Below are 21,212 nucleotides of genomic sequence, written 5' to 3'. Positions count from 1 at the left end.
TGTTGAAGCATGGACTCCGATTGGAGTCTCTCAGAAGCCCAACAAAAGTCACTGTTGCAGGCCAATAAAAGCATAAACAGACTGGGCTACCTCACCCACTTCTTACTGGCCCTGAGTCAATCCAGATGTAGTCGTTTCTGTTTTCCACAAGCAACCGTATTGCATCATCATTGGTCACTGTGAGCCTCCATTCGACTAAACACAACTCATACCACCACACCCTGTTCAGACTTGACAGGTCAATGATTGGACACACAAATAATGCTGACTGACCATCATTACCAAAGTTCAGTCTGTATAGGAGGGAGTCAAATGTAGTGGCATTTCTACCCTGGGAAGAAAGTTAACCGTGTACATTTCACCACCAGGGGGCAGAGTGGTCATACAATTAAGTGTGAGGCTACGTAAGAGCAGTTGAACCATTTCTTAGTATTTAGAAGTTTATTCCAGTTTTTTATGCATTCATAGAATTGTCTGCTTTATTTGGACTTCGTCCTTGATTTTATTTCAAAATGTGTTAATGACTAGTGGGAGTTGTATGAGCTGCTGCTGATCTTGATTGAACTGATTTGCAATAATTTAATCAACACATGAACATTATCAAAGTATTTCTTTCAAGTCATCCACGTAATAAATAGCAACACAATTACAATCTAGTACACAAGACAAAAAGGATTAGAATAACATTTTATTTTTATAGAATTTATGGCACTTTAGCAGCTATATGGTTTTGCAAAACCACTACTGAGAGCTATTGAAATAAGACCTTTGAGTAGTATTGCTGGGTTAACCTCCACTACCTGGCAATACAGGCACAGGGAAGTTCAAACGGAAATATACATCTTACCACATCATTTTACAACATAAAATAAAACCATCCCATACAAACTGTTGAAGAAAACCAATGATATCACACGCACCAAACAGCAGCTGTCATTGTCATAACTCAACAAATAGGGCAGCAGTCATTAAAATGGTTGAAGCCACTGTACAGTATACAGGTCTGAAGAGGTCAGGCAGGTTTGGTGACCAGTATTTATTTAAACATCATCTCTGCAAGACACTCTGGCCATCCCTTCCCTAGTAGTGACTGCTGTTGACTTTGGTCACCTCACTCTGTCGCTCAACTCACTCCCCCACTAAGCTCCTATTGGTACAAGTCAGAAGATAACCCCAAAACAGTACCCTGCAGGATTAGGCAAACATCCGTGGATCGTTGCACGAAATGAGTGCCTTTTGCTTCCCTTTGATATGTTAAGTAAAAATTGTGCACCAACAACACATTTAAGTCTGTTATATTAAATGAAGTAGCCTTTAATATAGACAACACAAATAATTCAATAAATCAGATTTTTTTGCATCTGAATAAAGACTTGCTAAAGTTGAAAATGTGCTCTTTATGACAGAATGCTAATTAAGGTGATTATTTTTTTTTTTACCACTTTATACTTCTCAAAAAGGCACCGAAGTGGTGGAATGACCCACATGGCTTGATTTGGAGCTGCACAGTCCTATCGTACCAGTCCACAGTGTGTGCCAACAACTTTCTAACTGTAATACTATGGTGTGGATCTTGAGTGGTATTGTAAAATCAGATAAAGGAAATGTCTGTTAGAATAATTTGGGTCATACACCATTCAGTAAAGTAAAAAAATAAAGACAATGTTCAATAAGAACAACAGTGAATGTATGAAATGACCAGGCATGATTATTTCTGTAGCTTGACAACTATTCCCTCAGACAATATAGCTTGCTCCCTTAAAATATACACTCACTAACACACAAATTGTTGAATTAATCTTTGTGTGTAGTCAGGAGTTGCAGGTAAAACTCTTCATTGCATTTTAAATCTAAATGTGTAGGCGAACATTAACGTTTGATCTGAGGTGGGAGAAAATGGCGTATCTTTGGCATAGAGCTCAGTGTGAATCCCACCCCACCCACACCCACACCCACACACCTGATTGCATGACTTTATGCATGTGTACACAGGCCTCAACTTCAACTGAGCAGATGACTAACAATGAAACACCAGGAGAGAACGCAACCCCTCTGTCCCTGAGTGACTTTCAACTCTAATATCTGACCAGGGTTGACTAGTTGGGTTAGGTAACGAGATGGATGGAGGTCAGACATATTATACAGTCATTCACTTTGGCATGGAGTCCAGTTCCTGCTTTCTGCCATTTATATCCAGATGACTTCTGGTCAGTTTGGTGGAGGAGACCAGCAACCCCCTGGTTCTGCTTCTCTCGGTTATTCAAAAGCACTCCTCTCATTTCCTCCATTATCACTGTTGTCACACATCATCTCCTAGTTTGTTGGTAGGGGTCAGACTTCACTGACTGGCAGGTCGGTAGGGTCCAAGTCAAGGGGGGGTTCTGGTGTGTAGCCCTCAAAGGTGCTGCACCGTCTCCATGGCGACTCGAGGGTGGTGGCAGCAGTCACTTGGACAGGCGTGTCTCCTGCAGTGACAGTCGGGCGTGGCTGGGTCGTGGCAGGAGGCTCATGAAATGCTCGCTGTCCCACGCCAGGCTCCGGGCGTGCGCCGCCCGTGACAGCAGGGCACTCTGGGTAGGGTGGCACTGCAGATATGGGCGAGCGAGGGACGGGGGGCCCCGGGTGGCTGCTGTAGAATGTGGAAGAGGAGGAACAGCCACAGTGCTCCTGCTGAGAGAGGACAGAGGGGTGTGTCCCACAGAATCACAGTCAGACAGGCACCAAGGGTGGTGACGAAAATCTAATTTGGAAAACAGTTGTGAATAGAGTCAGTGGCAGACTTGTGGTGTAGCGGCTGATGCAGCAGCGGTGGTACTAGTAGCAGACAGTAGAAGTGCTGGTAAAGCTGTGACGGTGGTAGTGCAAGCAGTAGTAGTAGCAGTAGTGCTTGTTTTTTTAAAGTTAGTATTTCACTGTCATTTCACTCTCTGTAAAAACAAGAGGGGGTGAGGAATAAAGAAAGACCATGTCAGTGGCCAGTTGGTGGTGTTGTTACGGATCTGCCCCTTTAAAAAATATATATATTTTACATTTTCGCCTAAAATGACATACCCAAATCTAACTGCCTGTAGGTCAGGCCCTGAAGCAAGGATATGCAAATTCTTGGTACCATTTGAAAGGAAACACTGAAGTTTGTGGAAATGTGAAAGGAATGTAGGAGAATAACACAATAGATCTGGTAAAAGATAATACAAAGAAAGAAAAAAAACATTTTGTATAATCATCTTTGAAATGCAAGAGAAAGGCCATAATGTATTATTCCAGCCCAGGTGAAATGTAGATTTTGGCCACTAGATGGCAGCAGTGTATGTGAAATGTTCTAGACTGATCCAATGAACCATTTCATTTCTGTTAAAAAAATTGCCCATGTGCTTAATTTGTTTATTATTAACTTTATGTTCAAAATTGTGCACTCTCCTCAAACAATGGCATGGTATTATTTCACTGTAATAGCTACTGTAAATTGGACAGTGCAGTTAGATTAACAAGAATTTAAGCTTTCTGCCAATATCAGGTATGTCAATGTCCTGGGAAATGTACAACCTCATGGTATTAGCCTACGTTAGCTCAACCGTCCCGTGGAGGTTGTTAAGGAGGGAGCAAGCCAAGTAGCACTTATTAGATGTTAACCCAATCCATTAACCCAGCAAAAACAGTTTGTGACCATAAATAAAATAAAGCCTGATTGCCCATGCTGGCATTTCAAATCCCCCCCAATCAGTTCAAAATGATATGTAAAACATCAAAGTCATCATAATTCTGTACCATTAATTCAAACATGCAGCCGGACAGAGAACATGTAAAAATGTGCAGTACCAACCGAAAGTTTGGACACACCTACTCATTCCATGGTTTTCCTTTACTATTTTCTACATTGTAGAATAATTGTGAAGACATCAAAACTACGAAATAACATATATGGAATCATGTAGTAACCAAAAAACGTGTTAAACAATCTAAATATATTTTAGATTTAATATTCTTCAAAATAGCCACCCTTTGCCTCGATGACAGCTTTGAACACTCTTGGAATTCTCTCAAACAGCTTCACCTGGAATGCTTCTCCAACAGTCTTGAAGGAGTTCCCACATATGCTGAGCACTTGTTGGCTGCTTTTCCTTCAATCTGCGGTCCAACTCATCCCAAACCATCTCAATTGGGTTGAGGTTAGGTGATTGTGGAGGCCAGGTCATCTGATGCAGCACTCTCCTTCTTGGTCAAATAGCCCTTACACAGCCTGGAGGTGTGTTGGGTCCTTGTCCTGTTGAAAATCAAATGATAGTCCCACTATGCCCAAACCAGATGGGATGGCGTATTGCTGCAGAATGCTGTGGTTACCATGCTGGTTAAGCGTGCCTTGAATTCTAAATAAATCACTGACAGTGTCACCAGCAAAACACCCCCACACCATCACACCACCTCCTCCATGCTTCATGGTGGGAACCACACATGCGGAGATCATCACCTACTCTGCGTCTCACAAAGACAGAGGTCGGAACCAAAAAATCTCAAATTTGGACATCACACCAAAGGACAGATTTCCACCGGTCTAACGTCCATTGCTCATGTTTCTAGGCCCAAGCAAGTCTCTTCTTCTTATTGGTGTCCTTTAGCAGTGGTTTCTTTGCAACAATTAGACCATGAAGGACCGATTCACACAGTCTCCTATGAACAGTTGATGTTGAGATGTGTCTGTTACTTAAACTCTGTGAAGCATTTAGAGGTACCTACCTGCAGCAGAGGTAACTCTGGGTCTTCCTTTCCTGTGGTGGTCCTCATGAGAGCCAGTTTCATCATAGTGCTTGATGATTTTTGAGACTGCACTTGTAGAAACTTCAAAGTTCTTGACATTTTCCAGATTGACTAAACTGCATGTCTAAAAGTAATGGACTGTCGTTTCTCTTTGCTTATTTGAGCTGTTTGTTCACTAATATGGACTTGGTCTTTTACAAAATAGGGCTGTCTTCTGTATACCACCCCAACTTTCTCACAACAAAACTGATTGGCTCAAACGCATTAAGAAGGAAAGAAATTCTAGGGTTGCTACTTTGAAGAATCTCAAAAAGAAAATATATTTTGATTTGTTTAACACTTTGTTGGTTACTACATGATTCCATGTGTGTTATTTTATACTTTTGATGTCTTCACTATTAAAATAAGAAAAATAAAAACCCTGGAATGAATAGGTGTGTCCAAACTTCTGACTGGTACTGAAAGAGCAGTTTAATTACATGACAAGAGGCAGACCATTCAACAGAAACACCTACACCATAACGGCCTGTGTGAGAGCAAACAAAGGGCTACGTGATTCTTCAGGTATGCTAGGTCGGTTAGTTCATGAGCTTCCAAGTGTACATATACAGTGGATGTCATCATACAAAACATACACAAACAAACATAAACAGCTAAACAGTTATTTATGTGAAGATGATTGTGGTTTAGCTCCCAAAGATAAAGTTAATTCTCATTTTCTAAATAAAGTTTGAAGTTAACTGGGTTATGCAAGTCGACGGTGTGAGAGAGTAAACAGAAATACAGGCAGCGGACAGGAAGTAGAACTAGTGACAGGCAAGATGTGAGACGTCTAAGACAGGTATACAGCTGCAGGAGACTGCAGAGACACAGAGAGAGAAAGAGAGACAAGGAGAGTGTGAGTGCACATATGAAGTGATAGACAGAAACAGGAAACAGGTCTGTACAACATTTTTTACATAACACTGCAACATCTTAGAGAGGTAGCGTCCCAATTCTCATGAAGTGTGCATTCATACACTCCCTCCCTACGACGCATTTAAAAAGAATTGGGTGTTTCCACCATATTGTCCTTTACTTTTAAATCCATCAGGGGAAGTGAACAAGTGCACACTAAGGTAAGATTCAAATCAGGCTGGCTCCATTATTCACCCCTTGGACAATCAATACGAAGACCATCAAAAGGGGAAACCAGTGATTTTATACCTTTTGTAAATTGTGGTAGTACCAGAGATGCGTTAGTACAGATTTCAAATGTGTGTGCGTGTGCGTGTGTTAAGGGTTTTCAAAGTTGCAGAGGCATGTTTAAAACGTTTTGTCATCTTCAAATGTTAACAGAGCAACAACAGCAAATTACATTTTATGAATTTAGTAGACGCTCTTATCCAGAGCAACTTACAGGAGCAATTAGGGTTAAGGTGCCTTGCTCAAGGGCAAAGACCAATCTTTCCCCTAGTCGGCTCCTAGCGACCTTTCGATTACTGGCCCAATGCTCTAAACCGCTAGGCTACCAGCGGTTAAGAGCGGGATGAGTGGGTGTGGAAGTGAATGGGAGGCCGTGACTAGCTGCAGAGGTCCAGGGAAGTTCAAAGGATACTGGGAGATTGTGGTTCTACTTACTCAGAGTCAGATGAACTCTTGGATACCATGTTTATGTCTCTGCGTGCTGTATGAAGGAAGTTAGCGGTAGTATTGTGAGCCAATGCTAACTAGCATTAGTTGTAATGACAAAGTCTACAGGTACGGTAGCATTGCGAAACTACCACTAACGTCCCTAACACAGCACACAGAGATCTAAAAATGTATCAACGAGTTCATCGGACTCTAAATTCCAGAGTTTCGCAGTATCCCTTTAAGCTACATTAAGTCAAGGGAATGAGTTTATGGGACTAACCCCAGAGCGGATGTAGAGCATGAACAGGACGACAGGAAAAGCAAAGAAGCAGAGGTAGAGGAGAGAAGGTCTGAGTTGGAGTTACAGAATGGGCAGCGGGGTGGAGAGGTTAGAGCCCACACAGGGAGGTCATTTACAGTTTGGTTTTTAGGGAGGCAGAGTGGTGACTCTCCAGTCCACTCCATGACATCAGAGACCAAAGGTTAGTGAAAAACAACAGTACAGAGAAGAAGCTTTGGGGAACAGGAGCTGACATACGTGCTGCACTCCCCGATTCGGGCCGTATACCTCTGTATACAGGGGTTCGACAGCCGTCTGGCTTGCCGCATCTGCAACAACACAGTGGACAGCTGGATTAGAGCAGGTTGGGAAGGGCCAGGCTTGCCCACAGTACAGGGGAAAAGAGAGGGAGTGGAAGAGAAAAGAGGAGATGTGGCGACTGCACTACCCATACTATGCTAGGGGGGCTAACACCTACAGTAGAATGGGGACCAACCTCTACCCTCTGTAGTGAGTACAGAAAGTGACACATAATTTACACTCCTCCCTGCATCCTCACTGTTTGTGTGTGTTGGGCTGCCATGAACACGTGACACAAATAGAGAACAGATCAATGTGTTTCTACTAAGGACCAGACAGACGGGAGACTGAAGAGCCAGAGGGCATGCAGTAGCCCTATAATCCCATTGACGTGGTGGGTGGTTACGTACTGTGGCTGCAGATCTCCCAGGTCCCCGCTGGGCTACGATGGCCCCAGAGACAGCCTTGATCCAGCTGTGCATCTCCTCTGGACTGTCAGCCTGCAGGGAGAGAGGAGACAGGGGACAAAAGGGGCAAATTGTAAAGGGGGAAAGTCAGAGGTGAGAGAAATACATATACTGAGTGGGATATTTCTTAATATTAATCTAGACATATGTCATAGAAAAAAAACATGTTTAATCTCTTCTCACCTGAATGTAAAAGGTCCTAGAAGTGGTGACAACCTCAAAGAGATTATCCCTCATCATGATGTCACTGGAAATACAAATATAAACAGTGATCAAAATTAAAGTTACATGCAATATATGTGGATGTAGAGGCTTCCTTCAACCATGACAATGCTGAGAGTTGTGCAGTACCTCTGTTTGCACTCCTGAACTTTGTGGACCTCCTTCAATGGAATAATTCTCAGAGGGTCCTTCTCCTGGAGAGAGAGAGAGGGGGGTCAAGAGGAAGATAAGTAATTACATTCTATTTTAAGAACCCCAAATTAATAACAAACTGTTTTAACGTGCTATAGCTCAGTTCTGGTGACTTTTTAAAAGGACATTCTACTCCGAAATGACGGAAATGCTGACGATCTAAAATATAATGTCCACCTCCAGAATCGAGCTAAAGAACATATTATTATTATTTTTATTTTTTTTCACCTTTATTTAACCAGGTAGGCAAGTTGAGAACAAGTTCTCATTTACAATTGCGACCTAGCCAAGAAAGCAAAGCAGTTCGACACATACAACAACAGAGTTACACATGGAGTAAAACAAACATACAGTCAATAATACAATAGAAAAATAAGTCTATATACAATGTGAGCAAATGAGGTGAGATAAGGGAGGTAAAGGCATAAAGAGGCCATGGTGGCAAAGTAAATACAATATAGCAAGTAAAACACTGGAATAGTTGATTTGCAGTGGAAGAATGTGCAAAGTAGAAATACTGGTGCAAAAGAGCAAAATAAATAAAGAAATACAGTAGGGGAAGAGGTAGTTGTTTGGACTAAATTATAGGTGGGCTATGTACAGGTACAGTAATCTGTGAGCTGCTCTGACAGCTCGTGCTTAAAGCTAGTGAGGGAGATAAGTGTTTCCAGCTTCAGAGATTTTTGTAGTTCGTTCCAGTCATTGGCAGCAGAGAACTGGAAGGAGAGGCGGCCAAAGGAGCAATTGGTTTTGGGTTAAAGTATTTGTAAAAAAATATTATAACATAGGAGGGGGACCAACCTCTACCCTCTAACCTTATGTCCATATTGTCAGGTATGCTATTAGCAATAAGCATTATAACCTGTAGCCCCACTAATGCAGCATAGTGGCTATAAATAAATAGGCTGAAGCATGGGGTTGCCTATCTGCATTTACACTATTGGGCTAATCATTAGTAGAGTCCTGCATCTGTTCGGATACCCATGTTCCCGTGAGTGAGCCATACATTTAAAACAAATTGCGCCGATCTGACCCATATTACCGGCGCAACATTTTGTCTTCCTATAGAGGATCACTGGGTCCATATTTTACATTCAGAAAACAGGGTTGTTGTTGTTCAGGGAACAAGTATTAAAAATAGCAAAATTGCCAGGTGACTGGAGTGGGCTGGCTGGGCATTTGGGCAACGTTATTAAATTACTGAGGTCAACCCCACGACATTCAGTCGCGAGAGGGGGAAGAGAGAGAAACATAACGTTCTGTGTGGATTTCCAGTGCTTAAGTATGGATTTCCTACCGCCTCGCTGTCCTTTTCCCCCGTAGGATTCCAAGTTGAAGAAGACCCGTTTTGATCTCCTTACTAAGGGTTAGTACAGTGCCTTGCGAAAGTATTCGGCCCCCTTGAACTTTGCGATCTTTTGCCACATTTCAGGCTTCAAACATAAAGATATAAAACTGTATTTTTTTGTGAAGAGTCAACAACAAGTGGGACACAATCATGAAGTGGAACGACATTTATTGGATATTTCAAACTTTTTTAACAAATCAAAAACTGAAAAATTGGGCGTGCAAAATTATTCAGCCCCCTTAAGTTAATACTTTGTAGCGCCACCTTTTGCTGCGATTACAGCTGTAAGTCGCTTGGGGTATGTCTCTATCAGTTTTGCACATCGAGAGACTGACATTTTTTCCCATTCCTCCTTGCAAAGCAGCTCGAGCTCAGTGAGGTTGGATGGAGAGCATTTGTGAACAGCAGTTTTCAGTTCTTTCCACAGATTCTCGATTGGATTCAGGTCTGGACTTTGACTTGGCCATTCTAACACCTGGATATGTTTATTTTTGAACCATTCCATTGTAGATTTTGCTTTATGTTTTGGATCATTGTCTTGTTGGAAGACAAATCTCCGTCCCAGTCTCAGGTCTTTTGCAGACTCCATCAGGTTCTTCCAGAATGGTCCTGTATTTGGCTCCATCCATATTCCCATCAATTTTAACCATCTTCCCTGTCCCTGCTGAAGAAAAGCAGGCCCAAACCATGATGCTGCCACCACCATGTTTGACAGTGGGGATGGTGTGTTCAGGGTGATGAGCTGTGTTGCTTTTACGCCAAACATAATGTTTTGCATTTTTGCCAAAAAGTTCAATTTTGGTTTCATCTGACCAGAGCACCTTCTTCCACATGTTTGGTGTGTCTCCCAGGTGGCTTGTGGCAAACTTTAAACAACACTTTTTATGGATATCTTTAAGAAATGGCTTTCTTCTTGCCACTCTTCCATAAAGGCCAGATTTATGCAATATATGACACCTCAGCTGTAGATCTCAGCAGTTCATCCAGAGTGATCATGGGCCTCTTGGCTGCATCTCTGATCAGTCTTCTCATTGTATGAGCTGAAAGTTTAGAGGGACGGCCAGGTCTTGGTAGATTTGCAGTGGTCTGATACTCCTTCAATTTCAATATTATCGCTTGCACAGTGCTCCTTGGGATGTTTAAAGCTTGGGAAATATTTTTGTATCCAAATCCGGCTTTAAACTTCTTCACAACAGTATCTCGGACCTGCCTGGTGTGTTCCTTGTTCTTCATGATGCTCTCTGCGCTTTTAACGGACCTCTGAGACTATCACAGTGCAGGTGCATTTATACGGAGACTTGATTACACACAGGTGGATTGTATTTATCATCATTAGTCATTTAGGTCAACATTGGATCATTCAGAGATCCTCACTGAACTTCTGGAGAGAGTTTGCTGCACTGAAAGTAAAGGGGCTGAATAATTTTGCACGCCCAATTTTTCAGTTTTTGATTTGTTAAAAAAGTTTGAAATATCCAATAAATGTCGTTCCACTTCATGATTGTGTCCCACTTGTTGTTGATTCTTCACAAAAAAATACAGTTTTATATCTTTATGTTTGAAGCCTGAAATGTGGCAAAAGGTCGCAAAGTTCAAGGGGGCCGAATACTTTCGCAAGGCACTGTATATCCCCTGATAATGACCCTTTTCGTCCAGTGGAAAAACTGAAAACTATCTGTTACTGGCAGAGAGATGTGGAACTCTTTCTTATAGGTCTATTAACTCATTAACCGCCTGGTGATGTCACCAAGAAGGCCAAAACTGTCAAGCAGTCTTTTCAAACAGCTCTTACACTAAAAGGGCATTATTGTAATTTTCACAATATTATACCAAACTCAGTGTGGACATATATTTTAAAAAGATATATATAAAACAAAAAAATAAATTTTGAGTACACTGGGCTTTAACCTCATCTGCCCATTCCTGCTATTTACAGGGTTACCGTGGAGACGGTGATGGATTTTACTAAAACCAACCCCCCCTCCCCACACACACCAATGTAGCTTCTCTTTCAACATTTTGCTACGTTACAGCCTTACTCTAAAATAAATAACCCTTAATGACAAAGCAAAAACAGTTAATTTGACATTTTTGAAAATGTATTACAAATTAAAATCTAAAATATCACATTTACATAAGTACCCTTTACTCTAGAGGTCGACCAATTAATCGGAATGGCCGATTAATTAGGGCCGATTTCAAGTGTTCATAACGATCGGAAATCGGTATTTTTCGGCACCGATTTCCGATAATTTTAAAATTATTTTTTATACCTTTTATTTAACTAGGCAAGTCAGTTAAGAACACATTCTTATTTTTAATGCCTGCCTAGGAACTGTGGGTTAACTGCCTTGTTCAGGTGCAGAACGACAGATTTTCACCTTGTCAGCTCAGGGGTTCCAATCTTACAACCGCACAGTTAACTAGTCCAACGCTCTAACCATTGCACTCCACGAGTAGCCTGCCTGTTACGCGAATGTAGTAGAAGCCAAGGTAAATTGCTAGCTAGCATTAAACTTATCGTATAAAAAATAATCTATCATAATCACTAGTTATAACTACTGATCCAGTTTAGCAGGCAACCAGGTGAAATTGTCTCATTTCTCTTGTGTTCATTGCACGCAGAGTCAGGGTATATGCAACAGTTTGGGCTGCCTGGCTCTTTGCGAACTAATTTGCCAGAATTTTACATAATTATGACATACATTCAAGGTTGTGCAATGTAACAAGAATATTTAGACTTAGGGATGCCACCCGTTAGATAAAATAGCAAACGGTTCCGTATTTCACTGAAATAATAAACGTTTTGTTTTCGAAATGATAGTTTCCGGATTCGATCATATTAATGACCAAAGGCTGGTATTTCTGTGTGTTATTATGTTATAATTTAGTCTGATTTGATAGAGCAGTCTGACTGAGCAGCAGCAGGCCCGTAATCATTCATTCAAACAGCACTTTCGTGCGTTTTGCCAGCAGCTCTTCGCAAGCACAGCGCTGTTTATGACTTCAAGCCTATCAGCCTAATGGCTGGTGTAACCAATGTGAAATGGCTAGCTAGTTAGCTGGGTGTGCGCTAATACTGTTTCAAATGTCACTCGCTTTTAGATTTGGAGTAGTTATTCCCCTTGCGCTGCAAGGGCCGTGGCTTTTGTGGAGCGATGGGTAACGATGCTTCGAGTGTGGCTGTTGTCAATGTGTTCCTGGTTCGAGCCCAGGTAGGGGCAAGGAGGGGGACGGAAGCTATACTGTTACACTGGCAATACTATAGTGCCTATAAGAACATCCAATAGTCAAAGGTATATGAAATACAAATGGTAGAGAGACAAATAGTCCTATAAATACTATATTAACTACAACCTAAAACCTCTTACCTTGGAATATTGAAGTCTCATGTTAAAAGGAACCACCAACTTTCATATGTTCTCATGTTCTGAGCAAGGAAATTAAACGTTAGCTTTTTTACATGGCGCATATTTTACATGGCACACATTTTTACATGGCACATATTACTTTCTTCTCCAACACTTTGTTTTTGCATTTATTAAACCAAATTGAACATGTTTCATTATTTATTTGAGGCTAAATTGATTTCATTGATGTTTTATATTAAGTTAAAATAAGTGTTAATTCAGTATTGTTGTAATTGTCATTATTACAAACTAAAAAATTAAAAAATGCAGATTAATCAGTATCGGCTTTTTTGGTCCTCCAATAATCGGTATCGGTATTGAAAAATCATAATCGGTCGACCTCTACTTTACTCAGTACTTTGTTGAAGCACCTTTGGCAGCGATTTCAGCGATGAGTCTTCTTGGGTATGACACTACAAGCTTGGCACACCAATATTTGGGGAGTTTCTCCCATTCTTCACTGCAGAGCCTCTCAAGCTCTGTCAGGTTGGATGGGGAGTGTCACTGCACAGCTATTTTCAGGTCTCTCCAGAGATGTTCGATCGGGTTCAAGTCCGGGCTCTGGCTGGGCCACTCAGGACATTCAGAGACTTGTCCCGAAGCCACTCCGTTGTCTTGACGGTGTGCTTAGGGTCGTTGTCCTGTTGGAACGTAAACCCTCACCCCAGTTTGAGGTCCTGAGGTTTTAATCAAGGATCCCTCTGTACTTTGCTCCATTCATCTTTGCCTCGATCCTGACTAGTCTCCTAGTCCTTGCCGCTGAAAAACATCCCCACAGCAGGATGCCGCCACCACGTTTCACCATAGGGATGGTGCCAGGTCTCCTCCAGACATGACACTGGGCATTCAGGCCAAAGAATTCAATATTGGTTTCATCAGACCAGAGAACCTTGTTTCTCATGGTCTGAGTCCTTTAGGTGCCATTTGGCAAACTCCAAGAGGCTGTCCTGTGCCTTTTTACTGAGGAGTGGCTTCCGTCTGGTTTCCGTCTGGCCATAAAGGCCTTATTGGTGGAGTGCTGCGGAGATGGTTGTCCTTCAGGAAGGTTATCCCATCTCCACAGAGGACCATCGGGTTCTTGAGCACCTCCCTGACAAAGGCCCTTTGGCCAGGTGGCCAACTCTAGGAAGAGTCTTGGTGGATCCAAACTTCTTCCATTTAAGAAGTATGGAGGCCACTGTGTTCTTTTTTTTTTACCCCCTTTTTCTCCCCAATTTCGTGGTATCCAACTGTTTTTAGTAGCTACTATCTTGTCTCATCGCTACAACTCCCGTGCGGGCTCGGGAGAGACGAAGGTTGAAAGTCATGCGTCCTCCGATACACAACCCAACCAAGCCGCACTGCTTCTTAACACAGCGCGCATCCAACCCGGAAGCCAGCCGCACCAATGTGTCGGAGGAAACACTGTGCACCTGGCAACCTTGGTTAGCACGCACTGCGCCCGGCCCGCCACAGGAGTCGCTGGTGCGCGATGAGACAAGGATATCCGTACCGACCAAGCCCTCCCTAACCCGGACGACGCTATGCCAATTGTGCGTCGCCCCACAGACCTCCCGGTCGCGGACGGTTTACGACAGAGCCTGGGCGCGAACCCAGAGTCTCTGGTGGCATAGCTGGCACTGCAGTACAGCGCCCTTAACCACTGCACCACCCGGGAGGCCCCGCCACTGTGTTCTGGGGACATTTAATGCTGCAGGCATTTTTTGGTACCATTCCCCAGATCTGTGCCTCAACACAATCCTGTCTCGGAGTGCTACAGACAATTCCTTTGACCTCATGGCTTGGTTTTTGCTCAGACATGCACTGTCAACTGTGGGACCTTATATAGACAGGTGTGTGCCCTTCCAAATCATGTCCAATCAATTGAATTTATCACAGGTTGACTCCAATCAAGTTGTAGAAACATCAAGGATGGTCAATGGAAACAGGATGCACCTGAGCTGAATTTCAAGTCACATAGCAAAGGGTCTGAATACTTATGTAAAAAAGGGATTTTTTTTTTAGTTATATAAATTTGCCATCATTTCTAAAAACACCTGTTTTCGCTTTGTCATTATGGGGCACTGTGTGTAGATTGATGAGGAAAATGTGTTATTTAATTCATTTTAGAATAAGGTTGTAACGTAACAAAATGGGCAAAAAGGGAAGGGGTCTGAATACTTTCCGAATGCATTGTATATCAGACTCTGGGAATTCCCTCCCTATGGCACTCTTAACTTGAATGCTCTTCGAGAGGAATATTTCGCTCACACACACAAGCTGACTAGGTAAATAGATAAACTATTTTACAATGGGGTTGTCTGATTTGTCTATTCATTATTTGTTTTGTTTGCAGAGGAAATGTAAATGTGGACTGTTTTAGCCACTTCAAAGTGCACCTTGGACAATTATTATTTAAAAAATAAAAATGTAATGCACGGGTCTTTTGGACACCTTTCTGTTGAGCAAAACCAACTTTCAAGGCCTTATTAATACAGTATTATTTGGAACGCAAAGAAGACAAGGGAGAAAAACTGTCCTTGGGCATTGTTGATGATAAATAGACACATGCTGGAGAAAAATATGGGCAAGCATGGAAGTTCTTTGTGGAGTGTGTGTGTAGTAGGGACATAGACAAGGACATGCTAGGACATGTGTAGCAGAGGCACAAGATTCCAGGAACATGAGGTGGAGCATGCCAGGACAAGCGAGTGTGTGAGTCATAAGTCATTCTAGTATGCTTTCCAGTGTTGATGAAAAGGACTTACCAGGTCTGATTTGAAGTAACTCATTGAGTTCTCCTCCAGTAAGAAATATCTCCTTTTCCAATTCCTCATCTGGGGAAAAAGAGCATAAAAACACACATTCCTTCTTCATTCTACTGCCCCCCTACTGTAACACTCCAGACCTCAAACTAAGAGCCCCCCTACTGTAACCCACTATAGTCCCCTGCACTCACCACAGCTCCCTGCTTCACACAATAGCCAGACTTGATGACCGTCTTGTCTTGGGTCGGCCTGCCCAGGAAGTATGGCAGCTGGTTGTGGGATCTCTGCAGCAACTCTCGCTCGGAACCCTCCTGGCCCTCTCCCCTTTCCTGCTTTTGGGTTGGGGGGGGGGGGGGGGGGGGGTACACCTGAGTTGTGTAGTTCCCTAAAAATGGTCTGTAGATGCTAAAACTATCAACTGCAACTCTACTGAAAATGAACTAACTAGGGTTAGGGATAGATAGGGGGGCTAGCCTTGTCTACCTGCATCTGAGTTATGATGGGAACTCCCCCGATTATGTCAGTCCTGTAGGAGACCTGCTTCTTGGGTCCCAGGTTGTCCAGAAGGGCTCTCTGGGTCTCCACATTCTGTTGGCCATCATAGGACTTTGGCACCTGCAAGAGAAAATGGTGTGAAAAAAACATTCCTAACATGTACAGGATACCTTGATTCCTCCTGTTTTACTGCTTTTACTGATTACTCCTGCTTCTAGCTCTGTGGTCGGACCAGCGACCTTTCGGTTACTTGCCCAACGTTCTAACCGTTAGGCAACCTGCTGCCCAGAAAGGTCTCTCCTAACAATAACCATCCTGCCAGTCACCCTCTTGACTATCACACACATGGGAAATCTTGAGATTTTACTCACTTTACTAGGAGTCTATGACTTCAGTCATTAACAGGAAGTCAATTTTCTAAAGAGGACTAGGCTATGTATTCTTGTGTGTGAAACAAGTCCTCAGCAATAAAAGACAGCGCAGCATTTAGTGAGAGACTCACAGTGATTTTGGTGGCCTTATTGAGAGCGTTCACCCAGTCCACCAGGTCCTGCTGATCATTGGCCTGGACGAAGAATTTCCTCATGCCAGCGTTGATGACTGAGAAAGAGGAAGGGAAATACCAAGAAAGGGATGGAAGACATCAAAAATAGGCCTAATAGGGAGTGACACATTCAAAAGAGAAATAAAATAGCACAAATATATATATACATATAAAAAATAAAATTGGGTCCCTGGTGACAATATAGAAGTTAAAAGGCTGTAGCTTAATTAGAGCTGGTTGAGAGGAAATAGAGTGGATTGTCCAGCCTGCTCTCAGACTACACGTAACATAGCAAATGTAAATCCGGGACACTAAAATTAGTATGAGATTTTCCATTTTGTATGGTTACATAAGACAGGTTACTTAAGGCAAATGATAGAAAATGCTCTGACCAGGTTGGATTGTATGCTGTTCCTAATAGGACAGGGCATAGCAGGAGCATTGGGTCCATTATATGAGAGTGGAGAATTGCATCAAGGCAATCATCAGCCCATTCTAATGACCTTCCACCAATATGTTAACAAAAGGGGCTCAAGACTATTGCAAATTACACACACCAATGACAAAGGGTTTTTAGGTCAAAGCCTGATTAGCTCTGAACCAATGATTTTGGCACAGAGTCTCCTGTCGCCATCTTTCATTATCTCTTAATTATTTTATCCCTCCCTTCACTTTCCTGCTTTCGCTTTCAGATCATTGGGTTAAATTACATTGCATTATAGCCTGGGTGATGGTGCAGCGAATAGCTCTAAGCACTAGAACTTTGTGACACAATGGCCATCATTCTTTTTAGTTTCTATGAGCGTGGGTGTGCACGTGTTGCTTGCACCAGTGACCAAACAGACTCACACTAGCTAGTCAAACTTGTACATGCCATAGGTTATCATTCCATCTGGTCGTGCCGGTTTTGACCGCATCAAATCGATGTAATGAAGCTAGCTAAGATAACCAGCTATGTTAGCCAGCTAGCTCGCTAGCTACCAAGGCGAAATGAGGCTATTTTGATGCACTTCCCGTCCTTGTCTACAACTCCATTCAAAATCAATCAATTTTTTATTCTCGTAACTATTCGAATACCAACGTCCATTTGGATATTCGAAAAACCATCCCTAAGTCCCACTTGTTCTGACCACACAAAAACCGCAGTGATGGAAACTGAAAGGAGACATCGTGACCATTGACTGAACATTAATGGTGTGGAATGAATGAGTGACTCAATGAGTGGGAGATGATTAGTAAGAGGCTGTCATGCCATGGGCATTTTGTTAAACCTACTGACAACAGAATCATGGAAAAAGAAAGACGAGGTTATAAATCAATCCAAAAGTGACAGAATCGAAACAAGAAGAAACCAAAATCGTACCAATGTGGCATGTATGCCGGGTGTGTATGCCACATTACCACGTACAATTTACCCCACTATAAACTGTAAGTCTGACTGAAGGGGTGTGTAGACCAAGGGTGGTGGGGGCTCTCAAAGGAAGTGAATAATAAGCTGGGAGGGCGATATCTAAGATCTGACTCACAGCTGCGATCACACACAAAACATGTGTGTTGTTGAGTCACACAGCTGGGCCGCAGCATCAGAGCCACACACACGGACAGGAATCCTAGCTTGCCACTGATCCTTGTTTTACTGTAAGCCCATCTGGAAGTATGACAGCCTTTCCCAAATGACTTTTCCTGAAAACACCAATTAAGAGCTACTTTTAAAAGACATGGGAGTTAGGAAGGGGTGCGATGGTAATAAATGTGGAAATCAACAAAAACATGGCATGCAAACAGTGGTTTAAAAATACCCCAGACTTTTGAGAATGGGTTCCGATTCGGATGCCAGCATCCTGTCAAAACCCCAACACACACACACAACGGTGTGGTGATGACGGGGTCGGTTCTGTCACACACACACTTGTGTTTCCTTCTATTGAGGGCGAAGGGGGGAATGCTGACACACACACACACACACAGGCCAAAAAGAGATTGTATTTTAAAATAATAATTTCAAACCTTTTATTATATTGAGACATGATCACATAGGCCTATGTCTGTTTTTTTGTTCGTGGGAGTACTTGGGAACAGAAAAAAAATAAAATTGGTCCGTGGGCCGCCAGTTGATGACCCCTGATGTACAGTATCCTGATCAGCTGCTATCCTGCATGTCTCTTTTGGATAAACAGCTGAAGCTATGCAGGGTTGTCCGTAGCGTGGAGACAAGCCACAGGAAAATCAAGCTGAGGTGATAGAGGTGAGAGAAGGGCAAGAAGGATTCATTCCTCCCTTAGGTTCAAGTCAATCTAAACGACCCAGCCTTGTGTACATGGTGGCATCTGTCAGGGCAGACCTTGAACTGAGAAATTCTGTCTCTTTGAGATGTCACTGTCATGTCAATCCTGAAAAAAAGCTGGATTTATTGCTGAACAGAAACATGGACTCACCTACCCCACAATATCATTAGTCATTTCAACTCATGCAAATGGGAAAAAGAGCCCATGGCCATATAAATAATGGAAGTTTTGCTGTCCACTAACATTCTAAATCTAGAAACTAAGTTTGCTGAAATCTGTATATCTATAGCTGTGGTTTAGTATGAGTTTAAAAATACTGAAGGTCATGAAAAAAGTTGAGCCAAGTTACAACCACTTCCCTATTAATTGAGCAGAGGAACTGAGAAGAAAGAGAATAGTTGTCCTCAATCTTACCGAAGCAATACTCTGCCTTGGGTCTCTGCTTAGTGGCGTCGCTGACCTACGAGGCAAGAGAAGTACAAAAACCTAAATTAATTAATTTAATATCCCTTTTTCAACAAGCACCTATAAAATCTATTATTTGCAAATTATTCAGCAAATCTCTTACCTTGGAGATGTAGGTGAGTTTGAGTGAGCCAACACAGTCCGCACTGATGGGCAGGTTCTAATGGGAAAATGTGGGTGAGGAACTATTAGATACCATTGAATATTGTCCATTGTTGCAAACCCTTGCCTTATAATATGCGGGGTGCTATCATATTATGTATTTGTATTACTCTAAAGAAGAGCGACTTGGTGGTTGGAGGGGACTGGATGGGGGTGAGAACTTCAGTAATCAATTCAAGGTTATTCCATTGTTGATAATCTAATACAATAACAACATTTTTAAGCAGGTTCAATTTTTTAGCAGGTTCAATGTATAAGCACTAACAGAATTTCAAACTCTAAGATGTGTTTAATGTTTGTGGAGTGTCAGTGCAGTGGAAATATATTAAGTCATTTTCAGAACCACCAGTAATTGGAACAATGGCATACTGCTAACTTTTTTGCATTCAGCCCCGTTTCACACCAACAAGCATACTCAAAATGATATGTGTACGGAACAAAAATAAAATGTAACATGTAAAAGGTTGGCCCATGTTTCATGAGCTGAAACCAAAAAGATCCCTGAAATGTTCCATACGCACAAATAGCTTATTTCTCTCCAATTTTGTTTACATCCCATTTAGTGAGTATTTCTCCTTTGCCAAGATAATACATCCACCTGACAGGGGTGGCATATCAAGAAGCTGATTAAACAGCACAATCATTACACAGGTGCACCTTGTGCTGGGGACAATAAAAGGCCACTCTAAATGTGCAGTTTTTTCACACAACGCAATGCCACATGTCTAAAGTTGAGGGAGAGTGAAATTGGCATGCTGACTGCAGGAATGTCCACCAGAGCTATTGCCAGCAAATTGAATGTTCCTTTCTCTACCATAATCTGCCTCCAACGTAATTTTTGAGAATTTGGCAGTACATCCAACCGGCCTCACAACCACGCCAGCCCAGGAACTCCACATCCGGTTTCTTCACCTGCGGGGTCTTCTGAGACCAGCCACCCGGACAGCTGATGAACTGGAGGACTATTTCTGTCTCTATTTCTATCTCAAACTCCTTTTGTGGAGAAAAAAAATAATTCTGATTGGCTGGGCCTGGCTCCCAAGTGGGTGGGCCTATGCGCTCCCAGGCCCACTCATGGCTGCACCCCTGCCCAGTCATGTGAAATCCATAGATTAAGTCCGAATTAATTCATTTTAATTGACTGATTTCCTTCTATGCACTGTAACTCAGTAAAATCTTTGAAATTGTTGCGTTTATATTTTAATTCAGTAGAGAGAGAGTTGAGAAAGAGAGAGATTATTTCAAATGCCCATCCCTACAAGTAACATCCACAGATCTGGGTGATTCTCATGTTGAATCCAGTACCCTATTTTTTCTCAATCCTAGTTATATTAGCAACCCATACTCGTTGTTGCATCTTTAGAGCTCCCCTCTTTCTAAATTTCGAACAGATATTTTAATCTGTCACATGAAACCGCTTGTATGTGAAGTTCGCTTTTGACAACAGTATTTTCCCGCTAATTGCATTGTACCTAGTCGATCTGTGCAAGAAAATAGCCTATTCCAAACAGACTCTGGGACAATAGATCCCATATTCATACAAGCAGTAGGCCATGGCAACATCAAAAACAAACTTTAAAAAGCAAATGAGGCCGACGCAACCGATCAGAACGTTTTGCTGAAAATGTTGATCAACTTATTTCTTCACATTATAAGCGCAGCAATGCGCACAAGGCAGTAGACTGCACACGAATGTTCATTCCATAATGCAATTAGCGGGAAAAACACTGTAGTCAAAACCACACTGCACATACACGCGGTTTCATGTGACAGAGATGAACCTATAGACAGATAAGCATGACCGGTCAAATATGTTTCTATTGACTGGTATTTCCATCAATGAATAGGCTACAAAGCATTATTTTGCAATGGGATTTCCCCCCCCCCCCCCCCCTTATAGCGGACAATTGGTCGGTGGCAGTTTAATTG

General features: G+C 42.3%; 1 protein-coding gene across 6 annotated transcripts in view; it reads right to left on the bottom strand.

Annotated features, from left to right (window-relative positions):
• Nucleotides 1-678: 678 nt before the first annotated feature.
• The window catches only part of LOC139412013 (pleckstrin homology domain-containing family A member 1-like), a 34,894-nt gene continuing 14,360 nt past the window's right edge, over nt 679-21,212 (bottom strand). Inside the window, exons 3-13 of one of the 6 annotated variants that reach the window (XM_071158812.1) lie at nt 19,225-19,281; nt 19,071-19,116; nt 16,330-16,427; nt 15,816-15,947; nt 15,524-15,664; nt 15,333-15,401; nt 7,765-7,829; nt 7,597-7,660; nt 7,357-7,446; nt 6,905-6,975; nt 679-2,670 (exon numbers count right to left, since the gene is read on the bottom strand). In XM_071158812.1, the coding sequence (XP_071014913.1) occupies nt 2,445-2,670; nt 6,905-6,975; nt 7,357-7,446; nt 7,597-7,660; nt 7,765-7,829; nt 15,333-15,401; nt 15,524-15,664; nt 15,816-15,947; nt 16,330-16,427; nt 19,071-19,116; nt 19,225-19,281 (1,059 nt within the window). In that variant the 3' untranslated portion in view covers nt 679-2,444. The remainder of the gene's footprint in view (nt 2,671-6,904; nt 6,976-7,356; nt 7,447-7,596; nt 7,661-7,764; nt 7,830-15,332; nt 15,402-15,523; nt 15,665-15,815; nt 15,948-16,329; nt 16,428-19,070; nt 19,117-19,224; nt 19,282-21,212) is intronic. The other 5 variants (XM_071158828.1, XM_071158834.1, XM_071158820.1 and 2 more) reach the window with 5 other exon arrangements.

This window comes from Oncorhynchus clarkii, chromosome 1 (genome assembly GCF_045791955.1).
Source record: "Oncorhynchus clarkii lewisi isolate Uvic-CL-2024 chromosome 1, UVic_Ocla_1.0, whole genome shotgun sequence".
NCBI lineage: Eukaryota > Metazoa > Chordata > Actinopteri > Salmoniformes > Salmonidae > Oncorhynchus > Oncorhynchus clarkii.
This window is presented reverse-complemented; position numbering and strand designations above follow the sequence as displayed.